The 18,984-nt window shown below is 31.9% G+C and overlaps 2 protein-coding genes across 2 annotated transcripts; one reads left to right on the top strand and one right to left on the bottom strand.

The window, feature by feature from the left end:
- Positions 1 to 1,201: 1,201 nt before the first annotated feature.
- On the bottom strand, positions 1,202 to 10,097 carry LOC129922772 (protein Flattop homolog). The gene is made up of 6 exons (XM_056009880.1): positions 9,946 to 10,097; positions 8,791 to 8,856; positions 8,263 to 8,398; positions 5,863 to 5,972; positions 4,530 to 4,730; positions 1,202 to 3,240 (listed from the first exon to the last, which is right to left on the bottom strand). Exons 1-6 carry the CDS (start codon positions 9,970 to 9,972, stop codon positions 3,151 to 3,153), a joined length of 630 nt encoding a protein of 209 aa, XP_055865855.1. The 5' UTR covers positions 9,973 to 10,097; the 3' UTR covers positions 1,202 to 3,150.
- A 196-nt stretch (positions 10,098 to 10,293) lies between these two features.
- LOC106065733 (BOS complex subunit TMEM147-like) lies at positions 10,294 to 18,984 on the top strand. Its single transcript, XM_013224630.2, has 6 exons — positions 10,294 to 10,498; positions 13,750 to 13,885; positions 14,631 to 14,767; positions 15,461 to 15,545; positions 15,783 to 15,904; positions 18,059 to 18,984. Exons 1-6 carry the CDS (start codon positions 10,422 to 10,424, stop codon positions 18,192 to 18,194), a joined length of 693 nt encoding a protein of 230 aa, XP_013080084.1. The 5' UTR covers positions 10,294 to 10,421; the 3' UTR covers positions 18,195 to 18,984.

Raw genomic sequence — 18,984 nt, 5'->3', positions numbered from 1 at the left:
TAATAACATGTATGTGTCTTAAGTGCTTTAAGTTGGTTGTGGGTTTTGTTTATATATATATATATAGTTATATAAAGAGAGAGACCTAACAATATATTATAAGCCTTTTATTATTATTACTATTGGTAGACTTAGTGTTTTTACTATATTTATTATTTAGGCTCTATCTAAATAGATAAAGTGTATAGGATTGTAACTATAATGACCAATTTTTAGTAACTGAATGTGACAAAGCCATTTTCTTAAGGATTTAGGCTCAGCCATTTTGGTTTTTATAGTAACTAAATTTGATACACTTTAGCCACCTGATAAGTCACTACTACTGTTTTACTTGTTTTGTTTTAGAGATCCAAAATGTTCAATACTGGTGTATTTGGTCTGTATTTGCCTGGTCGTGCGGTTTGCTCGCTGGACTGTCGTTCGGATTTATCGACGGTCGAGGGTTCAAACCCTGCCCGCTCCCATCCCCCGTCGTCCTGCGGGAGGTTTGGACTAGGAAGTAAACTATCTTCAACTCTGAAGGAACATCCGAATTATGTAAAACATTTTACAAAACATTTGTTAGTCATCATTTTCTAGTACTTAAGTTGTTCATAGTGTAAAACTTGTATTGAGAGACCATTTAAGATCTGCCTTGCTCAGACACATTAGTACTTAAGTTGTTCATAGTGTAAAACTTGTATTGAGAGACCATTTAAGATCTGCCTTGCTCAGACACATTCAGAGGTGTAATGATAAAGATTTGTGTGTAACACTGCCAATCTCTTTCCTGGCTACTGCGAGAAAACCTTTCTTTGATTGAACAGGCATTTTGTAGTATTAAAAGCTTGCTCAGATCTGGCTAGAGTCTTAATATCAGGCAAAGGCAATCACTAATCACCAATGAAACTTTGTCAAATTGAAGTTATGTCACAGTTCTTCACATTGGCTTTATGTCCTTCACTTTCCTGCTTTATTTTTTTTTATTCCTGAATTTTTATCTTTTTTCTTTTGCTTAAAAAATGATCTTTTTTTCTTTCGCGTGGTTTTTAGATTCATATATAAGGGAAAGATGTTCACTAAGAAATTCACATCATTACTAAAGTCAGTTCAGTCTGAAACAGAAATGGCAAAACAAAATAAACATTGAAATGCCCTTCATACTTTAACCATATTTATAATAGAACCAATTCATGTCATAAGAAGACACAAAAGTAATGTGTGATTCTAAACAAAATATTTATTTCTTGCATATTTACACAATGTGTTATGAGAGGATTATAAAGATTAGAGATGGTTCACATTCATAATCTCATCCAATAATGAGATTCAACAAGAGTTATTTATAATTATAATTTTTAAAAAATCTTCTGTTCATGAAAATAATAATAACATATATTTTTATAAATACAATGTGAAAAAAATATAATCAAAATCATTTTCTGTTTTTATATTGAGCATTTAGAAACATAAACCCATCCCTTGACTAGCAAACTGAACCTAGCAACTAAACTAATTATTTTCACAGTATATGTAACATTTGTATATTTTTTTTCATCTTCTCTACAAGATCTCATTCCACTCTTAACTACTGCCATAAACATTTTTTGAATTAAGTAACTTTTGAGTTTCATTAACTGAAATGTTTGATGAACATTAGAATAAAGTTTGGAATGTTGGTTGGAATTAGTAGGTTTGTTGAACTGAAGGTTGGGATCTGATAAACAGGAATGCAAAAGTTTAGTAAACTGTAGGTTTGGAACCCAAAGGTTGGGATGTGATAAACAGGAATGCAAAAGTTTAGTAAACTGTAGGTTGGAATTTGTAGGTTTGGAACCCGAAGGTTGGGATGTGATAAACTGGAATGCAAAAGTTTGGTTAACTGTAGGTTGGAATTTGTAGGTTTCCTAAACAGTAGGTTTAGAGTTTCACGAAAAGTACTGGTATGCCAAACATTTGGTGAAAAGTAGGTTGGAGTTTCGAAATTTGTTGAACAGAAGGTTGGAGGTAGTAAGTTTGTTGAATGGTAGGTTTTTAGTTGAGTTAAGTTTGGTGATCAGCAAGTTGAGTTTTCATAAATTGGAGTGTAAAAGGTTTGTTGAACATTAGGTTTGAAGTTTGCAATGGTGAACAGATGGTTGGTGTTTCCTAAACAGGAATACAAAAGGTTTGTTGAACAGTCAGCTGGAGTTTGTAAGTTTCCTGAACACTTGGTTAGACTTTGTAATTCTGTAAACAGTTGGTTAGCATTCCTAAGTTTGACGAAAAGGATTTAGTAGATAGCAAGTTTGGTGAACAACAGGTTAGAGTGTGTAACTTTGAGGAAAACAGTAGGTTGGATTTTCTTAATCGGATAAAGAGTAGGTTGGGGTTTCCATTATCAGGAATGCAAAATGTTTGATGAACAATGGGTTATGAAATTGTAATTTAGGTGTTTACATTAGGACGGGGTTTTACATAATTTCAAATTAACAATTTAGTTACATCATAGCCATAATATATAAATAGAAATTTTATAATGGTAACTAGAATGGTGAAAAAAAAATGTATATACAGAATTCTTACATAAATATATACATCATTGATGCATCAGGGCCAACCTTAGGCATAGGCAAACTAGGCAGCTGCCTAGGACCTCCAATTGGAGGGGGCCTCGCATAGGACTAAAAAAATTTTAAAAAGAAAAAAACCAGCGTAAATTGGTTCAAATCTCAAACATAGCAAAGCTCTATTGCTCTATGTCTGCTAGACTTATTACCATGACTCGAGGTTTATTAAAGAAAGTTCAGATTTACTTGTTAGAATGTGTCAAAATCATATTGTTGATTTCGATATAAAGACATGTTTTTTATAAATAGCTTTATTTTATTTTTTCGTTGTTTATTTTTTATTTTCATTTGGGGGCCACCAAAGTCACTTCACCTAGGGCCTCCAGTTACCTATAGCTGTCCTGGATGCATGCAGATTAAAAATGTTAAAAATATGATTTCTAGTTAATAAAGGATCTAAAAAGAGTAATTGCTATAATGGCTTATAAAAATGTACAACATAGAAAAAAATGTTTAAAAAAGGAAATTAATTGTTTGGAAATTGTGGTGTACATAATACTATAATTAGTAGCCATGTTTAATTTCTCTGTGGAGTATTGCAGGTATATATACTGGATGTGATCTACACATTGACGTCTGCTACACACATCTGTGTCACACAGTGAGGATTATCAGCATACACCACTGGGGACTGGCAGTGTGGTGTGTTGGCCTGCATACATACAAAAAAGTTGTTAGTAGACAATGTATTTCAAAATATAAGCAAGCCTGGAATTGGATATAGAATGTTTAAATGTCAGAGAAGCTGTAAGATAACACTTACAGTAAAACAGAAAGTATGTGGTACACAATTAATTAGGTCACCTCTTACATTTAATAACAATGCCATTATCCCTGCTTCCATTTTTACTTGAGCAAGATTACAGTAGTAAATTCTATTTGTGGATCATTAGAACACATTACTAACAAGGCATATCAAATGAATATCAATTTCAATTGTCCTCAGATTTTGAAGTGCTAAGTTGACCAACATTAAATGATGTTCACAATTTGGTCACAATCTGTTGGCACTAGCATGCTAGGATATGAAAAGTTAAGAGAGTTTGTGTAATTCATACTAAAACATTCCTTTACACTTAACAAATTTGTGTATCCAATCATTGGGACAATTAGAGACTAACAGGAACTGCCAATAAAATATTGTTTTTAAAAATGTTGATATGTCTTTTCATACACCATGCATACTTGTTTTAAAAAAAACAAAAAAAAACAAACAAAACAAGAATGGATTTGTAAGTAGCTATAGTGCACTTAGGAGAACATATTTGACTTTTATCAAAATCCGCTAATTACACTTATTTGAAAGAAATGAAAAATATACCAAATTTACAAGTCATCAATGACAAAACAATTTGATTATTTTTCTTGTGATAACATTTAAAGTATTTCCTTGTCCTTGCATTCAGTCAACCACTATACAATATTATATAATATATACAACTTTTTAATTTTGTTTTAAAAATGCTATATCTGTACCGTATGTAAAAAAAAAAAAACTGGCATACCTGTACCAAATTTTAACAACAAAGAATTTGCTTTCAATAGGCCATAAAAAAGCTGATAACAGCTTTTAAGTTTTGAGATCTAAATGTGGTGAGTGAACAAATAAAAAGGACAAAACCAATAGACCCTTTTTTTATGGTGGCTACAGAAAATGTACATGTATAACTCAAGAAAGATTATGATAATCTCCGGCAATATGTTATAATAATTATATGGCTAGTTTATGTCATTGTTTAGTAATAATAATTTGATGGTTGCCTGATTGTGCTGTATGCGCACTGGACTGTCGTTCAGACTTCTCGATGGTCCCAATCCCATCCCCCGTCGTCCTGCAGAGGTTTGGACTAGGAAGTAAATCCTCAACTCTCAAGGAACATATGAAACATGTCAAACATTTTACGATTAGGACTAAATTATGGAAAAGAAAAGGGAACTAACCTTAGGCCACTTCAAACTTTCTCTGCTCTCCTTTCTTGACATTGCCCTTGGCTGGTTATCATCATAATGGGTTGTTTCCACTTGGGGACAGGGTTGCACACATGTTGGTGTAGCACCGCTACCTCCTGATGGCACACATGTGATCCCAGCAGGTCTTTGATCTTCAGGGGCATCCATTTTGATGGGCAAGGGATCCACAGTCTAAATTGAGTAAAAGATAAGCCCTGTAGTTATTGTAGTGAACAATTATTGTAGTATGAGGCGGGGTGGCTGAGTGAACTAGGCTTCCAAAACAGGGGTCCTGGGTTTGAATGCTGGTGAAGACTGGGATTTTTAAGGCATCTCTTAACCAGGGTAGAGTACCTAGGGATGTCACTCCCCTATTTAAAAATGGAGAAAAGTTTTACCCAGGAAACTACAGACCAGAACCACTAACCAGCATCACATCTAAAATCCTAGAACACATAATATGTAGCAACAACATTAACTGCTTAGACAAATATAATGTCCTTACTCCATACCAACATGGCTTAAAGAAATATTGATCATGTCAAACACAACTAATAGGACTATTTGATGATTTTTCAAAAGGTTTAGATAATAATGAGCAAATAGATGCTATCTTATTAGATTTTTCTAAGGCTTTTGACAAAGTTCATCAACAATGCTTGCTTAAAAAATTAAAATATATTGGATGGTCCATTGCATTCAGGATTTTATGATAACAAGAAAACCAACTATAATCATAAATGGCTCTAAAATCAACACCAATAACAGTGTACCTTATGAACAGTCTTAGGTCCACTTGAAAGAGTAAAATCACTAAATTTAACCCTTCAGGATAGAAGACTTAAAAGTAAAGTAGCAATCATACATAAAACAATTAACCATAAATTTCAAATACAAAATAAAACCACATAAAATACTCAGAAAGACTCAAAGATAAAAGCACCTTCCATGTTCCATATGCTAGGACAAATTTGTACAAATGCTCCTTCTTCCCTAGTGCTATTAGGGCATGGAAAGGGTTGCCTGAGCCTGCCAGGAAAACCAATTACTTGGCATAATTTAATTCATTGATTAACATGTGTGACTAGATTGACCTAGGAATATTTGTAGACATTATCATCTTTTTGAAGCAACATCTGTATTTCATAAGATAAGATAAGGATGGGTTACTGATTGTTGTGATGACTGCTTTATAACCTTGTTATAACCCCTTAAAACCTAACAGGCAACTATTTTTACAATAAATAAAAAATCAACACATTATGTTTATGTTGTATAATTTGTTTACAAATACTTCTTTTTAAGAGCAAAATAAAATTCTTACACGACTTCGTTTATTGCCCCCACTGAGAATAATGTTGCCTTTTTCTTTCAGCAATTGTCCTTTAAGTATGGCTTCTTCTGTCCTAGCTGTGGGTACAGTTATTCTGTTACCTGAGAATACAAAACAATTCTTTCATACTAACATCATTGATTTTCCCTTCTGTGGTTTAACAATTTTGAAGCATGTCACTGCTTACTATGTAAAATATAAAGTACATGTGAATTTAATCTTTCTTATAATATTTTAAAAAAGGTTAAGAAATGAAAACTTTTGTTCATTAAGCTCATTTATCTTAACAACTAAAATTAATATCCAATATATTTATCCATATTTAGTTTCAACTTCAAAGCAAAAATATTGGTCAGGAACTGAAAAAACACCTAAACTTATGAAATCAACAATTAAATCTACACATGATAATAAAATTTAAATATAAGAACATTCTATTCCTGAATTTCCCACAAGTAATCAATCCTTTTTTTTTTTTTTAACTCTTTCTCTCCATAATTATTTTTCTCATTCCGATAGTAATATTCATTTTGCTCATTTGTATCCTGTTTTGATTAAATTTAAATAACTTTTTTGTTTGTTATCAGAAAATGTTATACTTGGTATCAATTTATAGGAGAATACATGCTCTTTTTACAAATACAAATTAAAGTTTATAAATTAAAAAATCAATTTAGTTTAATGGGGTCAAATCAATGATGACAATTAGGAGAGAGAAAGAGTTAAATCAATCCTAATTCCAGCCAGTTAATAATTCAGAATGAAAGCAGAGCAACAAATCAACCTACCAGAGACATTTTATATAACAACAGTTCAGAATTTAAATATAGAAAAAAGGAAAGTTCCCCTTTCAGACCATGCAGTCTATAGGGCAGGTCATCTGTTTCTTTAGCCAATGGTTAATCAGCAGGGTGTCATGACCAACCGCCTTTACTTGCCCACAACTAAAGTCATTAAAGGGGTGGACCCAGGAGCGCCCTAAAAATTTTGAAGTTCAAAAGCCCAGTCTTCACAGAGATTTTAACCCAGGACCCCAGGTTCAGAACACTTAACCGCTTAGCCACCGTGCTCCCCAGATTTAAATATACTATCTTAAAAACAACAAAAACAATAATCCCTGGCTGTTAACTTCAGATTAACATCTATTACCATAATCATTAGCTGAATGGCTTTGAAAATCTAAAAGAAATTTTACAATAAGTCACAATGTTCAAGACCAATGGGTTGGTAATTGCTGCACTAGACATAGTTAAAGCAAATCTCTTTCAAAACTAGAACTTCATAATAGAAGCCTTAAAGTATCAAGATGACATAGTACCTTAGTGTTTCATTCACCATCTTTATATATCATACATCACAATCTTAATAATCAATTTATGTGTCGCTTAATTTTACATTCACATCAAACATTTTGTTATGTATTATCCTAAAAATGTTTAATATTTCAATAGATTTTCCTTGAATGTTTTTTTTTTTGGTCTTAAGCATAACTTTTCAACTTAATTTAAATAAAATATATATTTGACAAAAACTTTTTAAAAAACAATGTTTATAAAAGGGAAAGGAGTGCACATTTACTGACATATATCTCAACACTGCAAGGTTTATTTACATTTTCTATATACAACAAACTTAACTATCATTAATTAATTAAATTATTGGTTAATATTTTATTGATTTATGTGTTGTCATCAACAATGAATAACTGTGCAAAGATTCAACTTGATCAGAGAATGGAAATTTAAGTGCAAGAAAAAATTTATAAAAGAATCCTGCCAGACAGACAGATGGAGTGAGTTTCTAATAAGCTTTGTAATAATGATAAAACTTTTGCCGATGCTAGATTACATTTTTCATTTCTTTTCATACCCTTTCTCTGGTGTCAAACAATATTTTGCAAAACATAATATTAGCTATACAACAAGATTAAGGACAAAGACAGTATTAGAAAGTATATAATCACAAATTCAAATTTATAGTAATTTAATTGCCAATACATTTAGTTACATGGGACATTTTAAAATTAAGATCCATGCAGTTAGGTGCTTCCACTGTGTCTAATGCAGATAAACCTATGGGTGGTAACACTCAACAGAATTCAATAACACCTGCGAAAGGCCGAACAATCAATATAAGTCAGTCAACACTGATACTGAACAAGTTGTTTAATAGCAATGAAGAGAACCATCCAATGTCAGCTAATTCTTTACGTTTATAACAAGCTTCCTATCTCTAAGATGTCCTGGAAGTAGTCTGTTTACATTGGCTGATATTTTGCTCTGCCTAAAACCTAGTCTTGATTTTACTAGTCACATTATTTTCTCTAAGTCCCTGTTTCCTAAACAAATAACTAATTCCTAATTGTGCCATAACAATGCAATGAAAAACTACCTGGAATTTTGAAAGGCATATCCCATGTACCAACAAATGTGCCCCAAGGTGATCCCCTCTCCTTAGGCACATTAGTCAGTAAATGGCCACGATCATTAGTCAGGATGCGTGTAAATCCATTTCTTGCCCTTGGGAACTGTAATTCAAAAGAAACAAAAAAAAAACAACATTTACTGAATGAAATGTAGATTTTTTTTTTCAGTAATGCTACAATTATCTATTTTCAATAATATTCCTGAACATAAACATAACATAAACATAAAATATTTATAGTTTATGCTATATTGTTATAAGAAGCCATATAGCTAGCTCCTTATTAATATGTATAAGAAAAAAAAGAGTAGAGAAATAGTTTATTACAAAGCATAGAAAGGCGTAAAATTTAGTCAATGTATATAGGCATATTAAGATCTATAGGTGGATGTATGCATTTGTATATAGGCCTAAGCACTCTGAGCATGCTATAAGCATGAAAGTAGCGCTACGGTATATAAAAGCCATAATTTATTTATTTATTTAATATTGTACCTTGCCTACAGTATTTTTGGGTAACTCCCAATTTTGCAATCTGTCAGAAGAAAAAGACTTTTCATACTGTGGAAAATATAAGAGATTAAAATATTTCATTATAGCTTCTTTGTTGGTGTTCTTTCTCCTCTAAGGTTTATGTGTTAGATTTAAATGTATGAATATGAAGTAACAAAAATAGCACTATTTGATATGTACCTAGAACTAGATCTTGAAGAAATCTAATCAATTTTAGGTTTTAAAAGATTAATTAGTTAACAATAAAGTATTCATTATCACATATCAATGCCACTTGTGTAGCATTCCAAAACAAGGACCCAAACATTTTAATTTTGGGATCATCAAAAATCATCATCATTTTATTCATTCATATTCAGTAAAGAGTATATCTAGATCTATCTAAATGTATACCATATATTGATCACAATCTGACCATATCTCTTTGACTGACCAGCCAAATATCTCAAATCATATATCTATATACCGGTATATATATATATATATAATTTCAATGTAATTAAATAATAAATATGAGATTATCTTAATCCATTCTTTTAGAAGAATTTTTATATCAACAGGATGGCTGCCTGATCTTCAATTTTTTAAGATCTCAATATATTAGAAGAATTTTTAGATCAACCGAAATAGCTGCCTGGTCATGCGATATGTGCGCTGGATTGTCCTTTGAACTTCTTGATGGTCCCGAGTTCATACTGTGCCCATTGCCATCCCCCAGGCCATCATCATGTGAGAGATTTGGACTAGGAAGTAAATTATTTTCAATTCTGGGGGAACATCCAAAACATGTTAAGCAAACAAAACATATTACAAAACAAACACAATACTTTAGACTTGAATTAGTTGAATACTTCAAAGTCTAATAGTATAGATATCTCTAAATCTAGATCTACTAGTCTAATGGTCTACCTAATCTAGTAGTAATTTTTTTTATAGTGACGACTAGATCTAGAATCTTTGAATCTAGTCATTGCCGTCATTATAATTTTATATGATTATTAAATTATTTTATTCATTGACGCCGTCGGCGTCACTGCCGTCAGGCCATACTACACTTGACTTCACTTGACACTAGACTCTAGACAGTCACTATAGATCTAGAATATCTAGATTCTAGTCTTATATGAAAAAAAAAACCTGATTTGCGTGAAAGTTTATGCTCATTTTCTAGCAGAAACAGAATAAAACCGGACAAAAGACGTTAGCTTTAGAAATACGAGTCTTGGTGTATCACTATCATGTAAAGATGCATATAATCCGTTGTCATCTAAAGCTATGTTGTTGCTAAGAAAATAGTATCGCAGCTAATACGTTTAAATCTACTTTAAAAGCATAATATAGATTTATCTTTAATGAAAAACATTTTTATCAAAATTTCTGATAACCAAATAATTAATTATATAGATCTAAATTATTTTATAAAATATTAATAAAAATGATTTCATTATTGATTTTAGATCTAGATCGAGCATAACTGCGAGGCTACAACCTCACAACATGATTTGTTTTCCGGTTAAAATATAGAGATCTATTCTTTAGATAGATCTATTAACTTCAGCCGCTATAGACTAGATCTGGACGTACTAGATTCTATTACAGTTGGCTTCAACAAAATGACATTTTTTCACTTTGGAAATTGCGTTGCCCTTGCTTACGTACCATATGTTATAGTTTATAAATGCTCTGGATTGTAAGTCAATAATTAATAATAATAATAGATCTAATTAATTAATATTAATTTTAATTAATATCTATTATTATAAAGTAGAATGTGAGGTGTATGTATGTATGTTACTTATAGACATCAAAACCGCTTGACCAATCTTGATAAAACTTGGCAGGAATGTTTCTTAGGTACCAACTTAGACTTTAGTGTATGTATTGTAGCCCTAAAACAAACGTAAGACCCTAAAAAAAAAATAATGTTGTCCGACTCTATTACAGCTATAGTATTTTATGGATCTAGGCCATGTCTACAATGTTGACAAAAGAAAAGATCGAAAGGATTTAGACCTAGATCTAATTTTAAGAAATACGCTTTGCTCAGATAGTTTTTTACTTTGACACATGAAAATACAAAAGAAGATCCATTGATTTCATTATATCATAAAATTAACCTTCAATTTTGTGTTTCAAAAGCATTTTTTAAATAAATTAGTTCCTGATATCTGTGACTACAGATTTCCTGACGAACATTCTTTCATTAGACAATACCGTACTAAAAATTCATTCGTTTAATTGTTTACTTTATAATCCCATCCCTAGATCTAAAACTCTAATTCAACTCTAAGATGATAGTTTTATACTTTAACACATAAACATACTAATTATAGTCCATTCATTTCATATTTTGATCAAATAAACATTTCAAATTTGGTTTTCTAAAGCATTTTTAAGAGACTACATTCGTTTACGAAAGCTGCGAAGCCGAGTTGAGATAGGCCTAGATCTATATTCATTCATGAATCGCGTACTTAAAATTATTTCGTTTAATTGTTCACTTTATAATCCCATTCATTTAACAAAGCTATCGCTCTTTTCGTTTTTAATAGATATGAATGTATCGGCTTCGGGTAAACCCATTTTCGCAAACCTAATTTTATTTTCGTAGCGAAAGAGAAAAAAACTTGAAAGGATCATTTGCTAAGTTTAACATACATCTAAACACAAACTTATATAAAGTAGAATGTGAGGTGTATGTATGTTACTTATAGACATCAAAACCGCTAGACCAATTTTGATAAAACTTGGCAGGAATGTTTCTTGGGTACCAACTTAGACCTTAGTGTATGTATCGTAGCCCTGAAAATTACTTAAGACCCTAAAAAAAAAAAAAAGTTGTCCGACTCTATTAAAGCTATAGTATTTTATGGATCTAGGCCATGTCTACAATGTTGACATGAGAAAAGATCGAAAGGATTTAGACTTAGATCTAATTTTAAGAAATACACTTTGTGCATATAGTTTTTTACTTTGACACATGAAAATACAAAAGAAGATCCTTTGATTTCATTATATAATAAAATTAACCTTCAATTTTGTGTTTCAAAAGCGTTTTTACATTAATTAGTTCCTTATATATGTAACTACAGATTTCCTGACGAACATTCTTTCATTAGACAATACCGTAATGAATCGCGTACTAAAAACTAATTCGTTTAATTGTTTACTTTATAATCCCATCCCTAGATCTAAAACTCTAATTCAACTCTAAGATGATAAAACTTCTGTTCGCACAGATAGTTTTATACTTTAACACATGAACGTACTAATTATAGTCCATTAATTCATATATTGATCAAATAAACATTCAAATTTGGTTTTCTAAAGTATTATTTTTAAGAGACTACATTCGTTTACAAAAGCTGCGAAGCCGAGTTGAGATAGTCCTAGATCTATATTCATTCATGAATCGCGTTCTAAAAATTATTTCGTTTAATTGTTCACTTTATAATTCCATTCATTTAACAAAGCTATCGCTCTTTTCGTTTTTAATAGATATGAATGTATCGACTTCGGGTAAACCAATTTTCGCAAAACTAATTTTATTTTCGTAGCGAAAGAGAAATAACGTGAAAGGATCATTAGTTAAGTTTAACATACATCTAAATCCAATCCACTACATTAGTAAACACAAACTTAGACCCGCAGGCCGCGGGTAATGCCAGGCTAGTTTAATAATAAATACTAATTTGAATAATAATTAGAATTAGACTTACAGTCTTACTCTAATTAAATTACTCTAACTCAGTAACTTAAGGCTTAAGCTTTTATTTTATATTTATGACACCCCATCTAATTCTCCTTTGCTGAACGCGTCACTTTTTTGTGTTGTAATTCAAATTAATTCATCTGTTTTTATGTTTGGATTTCCGATTTGGAGCAAAAATCTACGTTTCAGGACTGCGCATGCCCAATTTTAGATAAGTTCCGGTATTTTTGTTCCGTTCCAAAGCAGATGGCATTTTATTTAGATTCTTGGTAAACATGTATAAATAATCATAATGTTACATGTATGTAAAGCTATTGTTTTAACCTCCCCCCGCAATTCACACCCATGAGGGCTACATAAATGAGCCCATTTGATTGTAGGCTGATGGGCATATCAAAATAAGCTTCCACTCATCTTTAGAAAGACACATTTATACTGTTAGCTGTTAAAAGAAAATTAAAAAAGGAGGTGTCCAATGAATAATAAAACTCATTCTCCTTCCTTGGACACAGCAAAGTCGTAATAAGAAATATATTATATATTGGGATTAATAAATCTATGATTTGTTCAACGAATAAACATGACCTACATCGAGGTATCTAGAATATATAATTTATGAATGAAATAAAAAAAAGTGCAGGCTGCTAATTTGAAGCCAGAGACCATGCCTGATAAAACTTGGTATCTAGCATGAAAATAAATATTAATGTTCGATTATTTTCCTGAACCCTGTATTGCTAAAAACAAAAAGAAGTATTTTGATAATAAATTTAAAAACGATAATTAACTTTTAAAAAAAATCCGAATTAAGCATTATTTAGGCCATTGTCTAAAGTAATTGATGACACAACTTTAAAATCCTTCACATTTCATTCAAAAGTGTAATACATTTCCAAGTGCAGCCTGTGTAAAAAAAAACAACCCATCTTAAACGGGATCTCTAAATTATCAGTCGTTTTTTACGTCAGTTTTTTTGCCTACACCTAGTATTTAGGCAATTTAGCTATGACTATGAGTATCATTGAGTGTGTGAATGTGCTAACCATTAATAAGATCGATGTAAAATAAAAAAAAAATGCTCAATAAGTATGAGAAAGAGTGTCCTTGCAAACTTCACCTATTTTTAAAAGATCCAATTTTTTTTATTAGCCATCACATTTTGTTAGATAACATGAACATTTGTATTCCCATACAAACATTTGAAATAACCATCTAATATTCTTGTACAGAGCTGAGTACAGTGCCTTTTGGAAATGTGTACAAGCAGGAGGAGCCTATTTGATTACACAGCTGTGTAAGATGATGTTACTGGCTACGTTCTTTCCCTCTACTGAGTCTGTCTCTGGTGGCCTTGATGTCACTGGGGTAAGAAAGCCAAACAAATATCATTCATTACATTTAAACTTCAAAATCTCTTTCTAACCTTGTGCTGGCAAAATCTCTTTCTAACCTTGTGCTGGCAAAATCTCTTTCTAACCTTGTGATGGCAAAATCTCTTTCTAATCTTGTGCTGGCAAAATCTCTTTCTAACCTTGTGCTGACAGAATCTCTTTCTAACCTTGTGATGGCAAAATCTCTTTCTAACCTTGTGCTGACAGAATCTCTTTCTAACCTTGTGATGGCAAAATCTCTTTCTAACCTTGTGCTGACAGAATCTCTTTCTAACCTTGTGATGGCAAAATCTCTTTCTAACCTTTTGCTGACAGAATCTCTTTCTAACCTTGTGATGGCAAAATCTCTTTCTAATCTTGTGCTGACAGAATCTCTTTCTAACCTTGTGATGGCAAAATCTCTTTCTAACCTTGTACTGACAGAATCTCTTTCTAACCTTGTGATAGCAAAATCTCTTTCTAACCTTGTGCTGGCAAAATCTCTTTCTAACCTTGAGCTGGCAAAATCTCTTTCTAACCTTGTACTGGCAAAATCTCTTGCTGATCTTCTGCCGGCAAAATAACCTCATATTCTGAAGTTTCTCCTTCTCTGTAAATATTGTCTAGTTCACTGAACCCTTTTATTCCTACTTAATTTCTCCATTGTTTCGAAAGTTTCATTTATATATTTGATCTCAGATCGTCAAATAAATCATTGCACTTCTTGTCCATCCATGCAGGAATTCTTCAAGTCAACTGTTGACATTGCTGACCTGATAGGCCTTCACATTGTTATGTCTAAATTTGCTGGTAAAGGTCAGCTGAAGTTTATGATAGCTGGAATGGGGTGGGCCACTGCAGAGTTAGCTGTCACCAGGTTAGTTCTTTAGCCAAATGTATACACCTATAAATGGTGAAAATGTGCTTTTAAAAATAAAAAACTTTTGTTTTTTTTTTTTTCACTGAACACGTTTTTGTTTCACCCTGTTTTGGATAAAAGTTTCATTTTTATGCAAGATAGATTCTATTTTGAAAAACTGATTGCAGATCTGAGCTCTAGCATGATCGATCACTGGTCATACAAACTTGGAAATCTAAATGGAAGTCAAGGCTTTATTTAGTAGCAAAATAACATTGGTCTTTAGTGGCTTTTCTGTAATAATAAATTTTTATGTAATTAACAATTTTGTCTTGTATAATCATAATAATGTATGCCTAAATTAATATTTCTCAGATTTTATATATATCAACTAATCTTAAAGGCTTAAACATTTTCTTTTTTTAAGAATCCAAGTTCAAGTCTAAATGAAATAATTCAATAAGGCTAAATCATTGAAATGTGTTTAAAACATTTTTTTGATGATAAAAGTTTATATGAAAGCCAAACATGCATTCTAAAGTGCTGATTGACTTTATTTTTGACGACACATTAAAATACACAGTGTAGCTTAACAATTTATTTGTTTATATTCAATTCTCCTTAAGCTGTAGAAAAATAGCGGAACATTTGTATAATGTCTCCATCACTACTATAAAAATGTGTAGAATTAATTTCACCTTTTCTTCTCAGATTTCTGCCACTGTGGATGGGAGCAAGAGGAGTTGAGTTTGACTGGAAGTACATACAGATGAGCTTAGACTCCAATATTAGTCTTGTTAGTAGGCCCTATTACTTTTCCACCATTTGTTATTGCTGATAAGAAAGTCTTGTGAATTCTTTGGATTTAAATAGATCCTTCTTTTTTCATGCCACTCATTTCATATCAAAATAAAACAGAACTTACAGAGAACAATAGTCCTTTAATTATTCTTACAGTTAATTAGCTACTTTTGGTAAACATTTGATTGAAATGAGCCTGCTATAAAAATGATTTTCTCTTGTGTTTACATAGATTAGCCACATCAGTGTTGCCATGTTGGTTTGGTTGTACAGTCGAAGTGATTTACAGAAGTCCTCTCTGCCCATTGTGATTACATTGTTAGCATTGTCCTGTTACAGACCCCTGATTGTTGAGTATGTTATTTCATCACTTTTTTTTTATATATTAGTTTGATTTTATGATTTACATTTTCCATAGTGAAATCTGAATGTATTTACATTTTTAATATCTGTATCTTAAGAGTTTGAAATAATGTTGAGTTAAAATAAATGATAAAATTAGAATTACTTTGAAGTTTAACCCTTTAGCCACTAAGCATCCCCATCCCCAAAAGAAGGGATATAACTGAATATATCAATTATGTTATGTTATAAGAGGATCAAGGGATTAGCATCATCTTTTTAGTCATAAATAGGTCTACAGACAGGGCAGGTCTTATGGCACTGCAACCTACGCGGCCGCAATGGGCCCCGCACTTTCATAGGCCCCGCGCTAACTCTAGTTGTAAATTATTAAATTAAACCATTTTAACTTCTAACAGGATTTCCGCAATCTTCTGATTTTCCAGGAGCTCCTGAAATTGCAAAATATACAAAAAAAAGTCATGAAAATTTCCTAAAATTATTAAAATATCCTGAAAACTCAAAACATGTTCTAAAAAAAAGAAAAAATTGTAATTTTGGTGTGTCATTCAATATGGAAAATGCCATTGTCAGCTTTCATTTAATAAAAATAATAACGCGAATTTTAACCACAATAGTATGTTCCAATACTTAATTTATTGTATTAGTGGCATGTAAATATAGATCTATATCTATCTTGATCTCTTAAAAAAAATCAAAAGCGATATTTTGCTAGGCGATAGTAAATCTAAAAGGCATATCTAAATGTTTATCTGATTTATTTTGGAAATCTACCTTCTTTTGTAGATGGCTAGTTAAGTTAATTTGATCTTGATTTTGCACTTAGTAAAGTACGAATAAAATGCAATAACGAATATATTTTCTAACAAAAAATCTTAATTTTGACTTATTATCCTTATTTCTACCCAGACTAGGCCCAGCGCAATCCGATTCGCATAGGGCCCCGCAATCTGTAGGACAGGCGCTGTCTACAGAGCTCTGAAACATTGAAATATGTCAGATTTAGTTGCATTCCAATATCCAGTTTGACAAGGTCCAACATAATCAATACTGGATCTAGCATCTTTTCTTTACTTTTGCAACTATTGGTCTCAAATGACTCTAAATCACTTACCCCAACCATTTTTTCCTTATTCTACAGCTGAAACATAAATATTTCCAATAAAATTATATTCAATTAAAGCCTACACATTAGCCTAAATAATTTCACTTTTGTAGGCTAGCAAAAAAAAATGTAATTTAAAAAAAATCATAAAATTCCATTCCAAAAGGCTCCAGATACCAAATAAACACGTAAAAATCGCTTCACTATTGCTCTCTTAGGTCAGAGTTTGTAAAGGCATAAATAGTTATTGTCAATTCCGAAGATTAATGATGAGTGCAGTATTTCACATGTTGCGACATACATATTTTGCAGCATTGGATGCGAACAAAGCTGTTGTCCTTTAGGTTTTTAAAAATTTTTCTTTTTATCATTTGTGCCCAGGTGTCAGAGTCATAGAAAAGTGTTGCATTGGATGAGAATATAAATTTAAAGCAACTTACACACAAGTAACAGTAGAATCTGGAGACAGATTTTCAGTGAATTTTCAGTGAACTGCTGGAGACCGATATGGACAGTATAAAAGCACTAATTACCATTTAACAGCTGTGCTGGGTCAGACATCTATCCCGCATGGGAGACAACCGCTTGCCAAAGTTCTTCGTCTTTGTTGAGGACTGCTTAACAGCTACCCCTTGGAAGCGCTATAAAGATCAACTCAGGCACCATTTCGCCCTCACTAGCATAGAGGAAAGTAGCTGACAGCATGTGGTTCCTGATAGAGACAGTTGGAGAGCTCTCACAAAGGCTGCTTGACACACATTTTAGACCCAAAGTAAAGCCATTATTGAAGACAGGCTCAGAAGGCAGAAAAAAAATTTAATAGGACAATGGCTTTGTCTGCACAAGATGCGGAAGAATATGCACTCCGCATTGTGTTTACAGTCATTTGAAACACTGCACTCATCCTAATCGAAGACTTTGCCATTATTATCTGATAACTTAATTCAAAACATCAATGTCCTTTAGTTAGTTTCAATAATCATTTTTATAATCTTTTCTGGTCTGTTTTAACCAATATGTTTTCTTTTTATTTCTCACAGAATTCTGGTCCAGGCAGTAGGGCTTGGGTCGTGGATGCTGCTGCTGGCTAAGGCTTCCTTCACATCTGTTGTAGCTCTTATCTCCCTGCAGATGTATCTCAGCATTCCTTCCCAGGGAAGCAACTCCTATTACTAATGCCCAAGATTAATAATAAATAGCATAAATTCAGTAGTATGGTGCTTTTAATTACTGAAAAATCTCTTTGTTCTAAAGAGTTAGAGATATTTTTTAATCTGTTAGATAAGTTGTTTTTTTTTTTACTTTTACTTATTTCAGAGTTAAATGTATCATTACATCAGTGTTCACTTGAATGATATTGAACATTATTTAGATAACTTACTGCTAATAGTACTACTGGGTTGTATATATTGCACTATCATGCTTTATTCAGCCACTGAAATGATTTTTAATAAGTACCGGTATTCATTTTTGGTAAGACCAATCTTGTCATTTGGTGTGATTGATTGTTTTAAATCATGGGTTTAGTTTTTCACTAATCAGAACATGCTGTGTTGGATTGTAAATGAATGAATGATTACCAGAGATAGCTTGTGCCAGTACACTATTTCAAAAGATTTTTTTGACTGAGCTGTTTATTATCATACAAAATAAATAATATCTTCATATTGTCGATTGTGATAATGTCCCTGACGCAGTTATGTGTGATAGTGTAGTTTTGAATGTTAAGGGTGTCATGAACCCACATGTTATAATTTATTTCTATGAATTCAGATCAGTGTGTGAGGGAGGACATGCATTGTTCATATATCAGATATGAACCTATGAACAAACATGAATGAATGTTGAAATGATTGGTTTTGTATTGCATGTTTGTTGAAGATCTTTTATGTGAAGTTAGACTAGAATATGTTCAATAAATTGTCCTTTCTATTTTTTTTAAATGTATACATTTACTGAATGAACA

The sequence above is a fragment of the Biomphalaria glabrata genome, chromosome 14 (genome assembly GCF_947242115.1).
Source record: "Biomphalaria glabrata chromosome 14, xgBioGlab47.1, whole genome shotgun sequence".
NCBI classification, from domain to species: domain Eukaryota; kingdom Metazoa; phylum Mollusca; class Gastropoda; family Planorbidae; genus Biomphalaria; species Biomphalaria glabrata.
The sequence above is the reverse complement of the archived record's forward strand: the minus strand, read 5'-3'. Positions and strand labels throughout refer to the sequence as shown.

Bases quoted from the DNA above. Each gene is read 5' to 3' on its own strand.
- LOC129922772 (XM_056009880.1), bottom strand. From the start codon at position 9,972: ATGAGCATAAACTTTCACGCAAATCAG. The intron at 8,399-8,790 runs GTACAATATTAA...TTTGAATTACAG, and splicing joins CCAAAAATACTGTAGGCAAG to TTCCCAAGGGCAAGAAATGG. The intron at 3,241-4,529 runs GTTAGTTCCCTT...GTATGTATGCAG, and splicing joins AAAGTTTGAAGTGGCCTAAG to GCCAACACACCACACTGCCA.
- LOC106065733 (XM_013224630.2), top strand. From the start codon at position 10,422: ATGACATTTTTTCACTTTGGAAATTGCGTTGCCCTTGCTTACGTACCA. The intron at 10,499-13,749 runs GTAAGTCAATAA...ATTCTTGTACAG, and splicing joins GTTTATAAATGCTCTGGATT to AGCTGAGTACAGTGCCTTTT. The intron at 15,546-15,782 runs GTTAGTAGGCCC...GTGTTTACATAG, and splicing joins TAGACTCCAATATTAGTCTT to ATTAGCCACATCAGTGTTGC.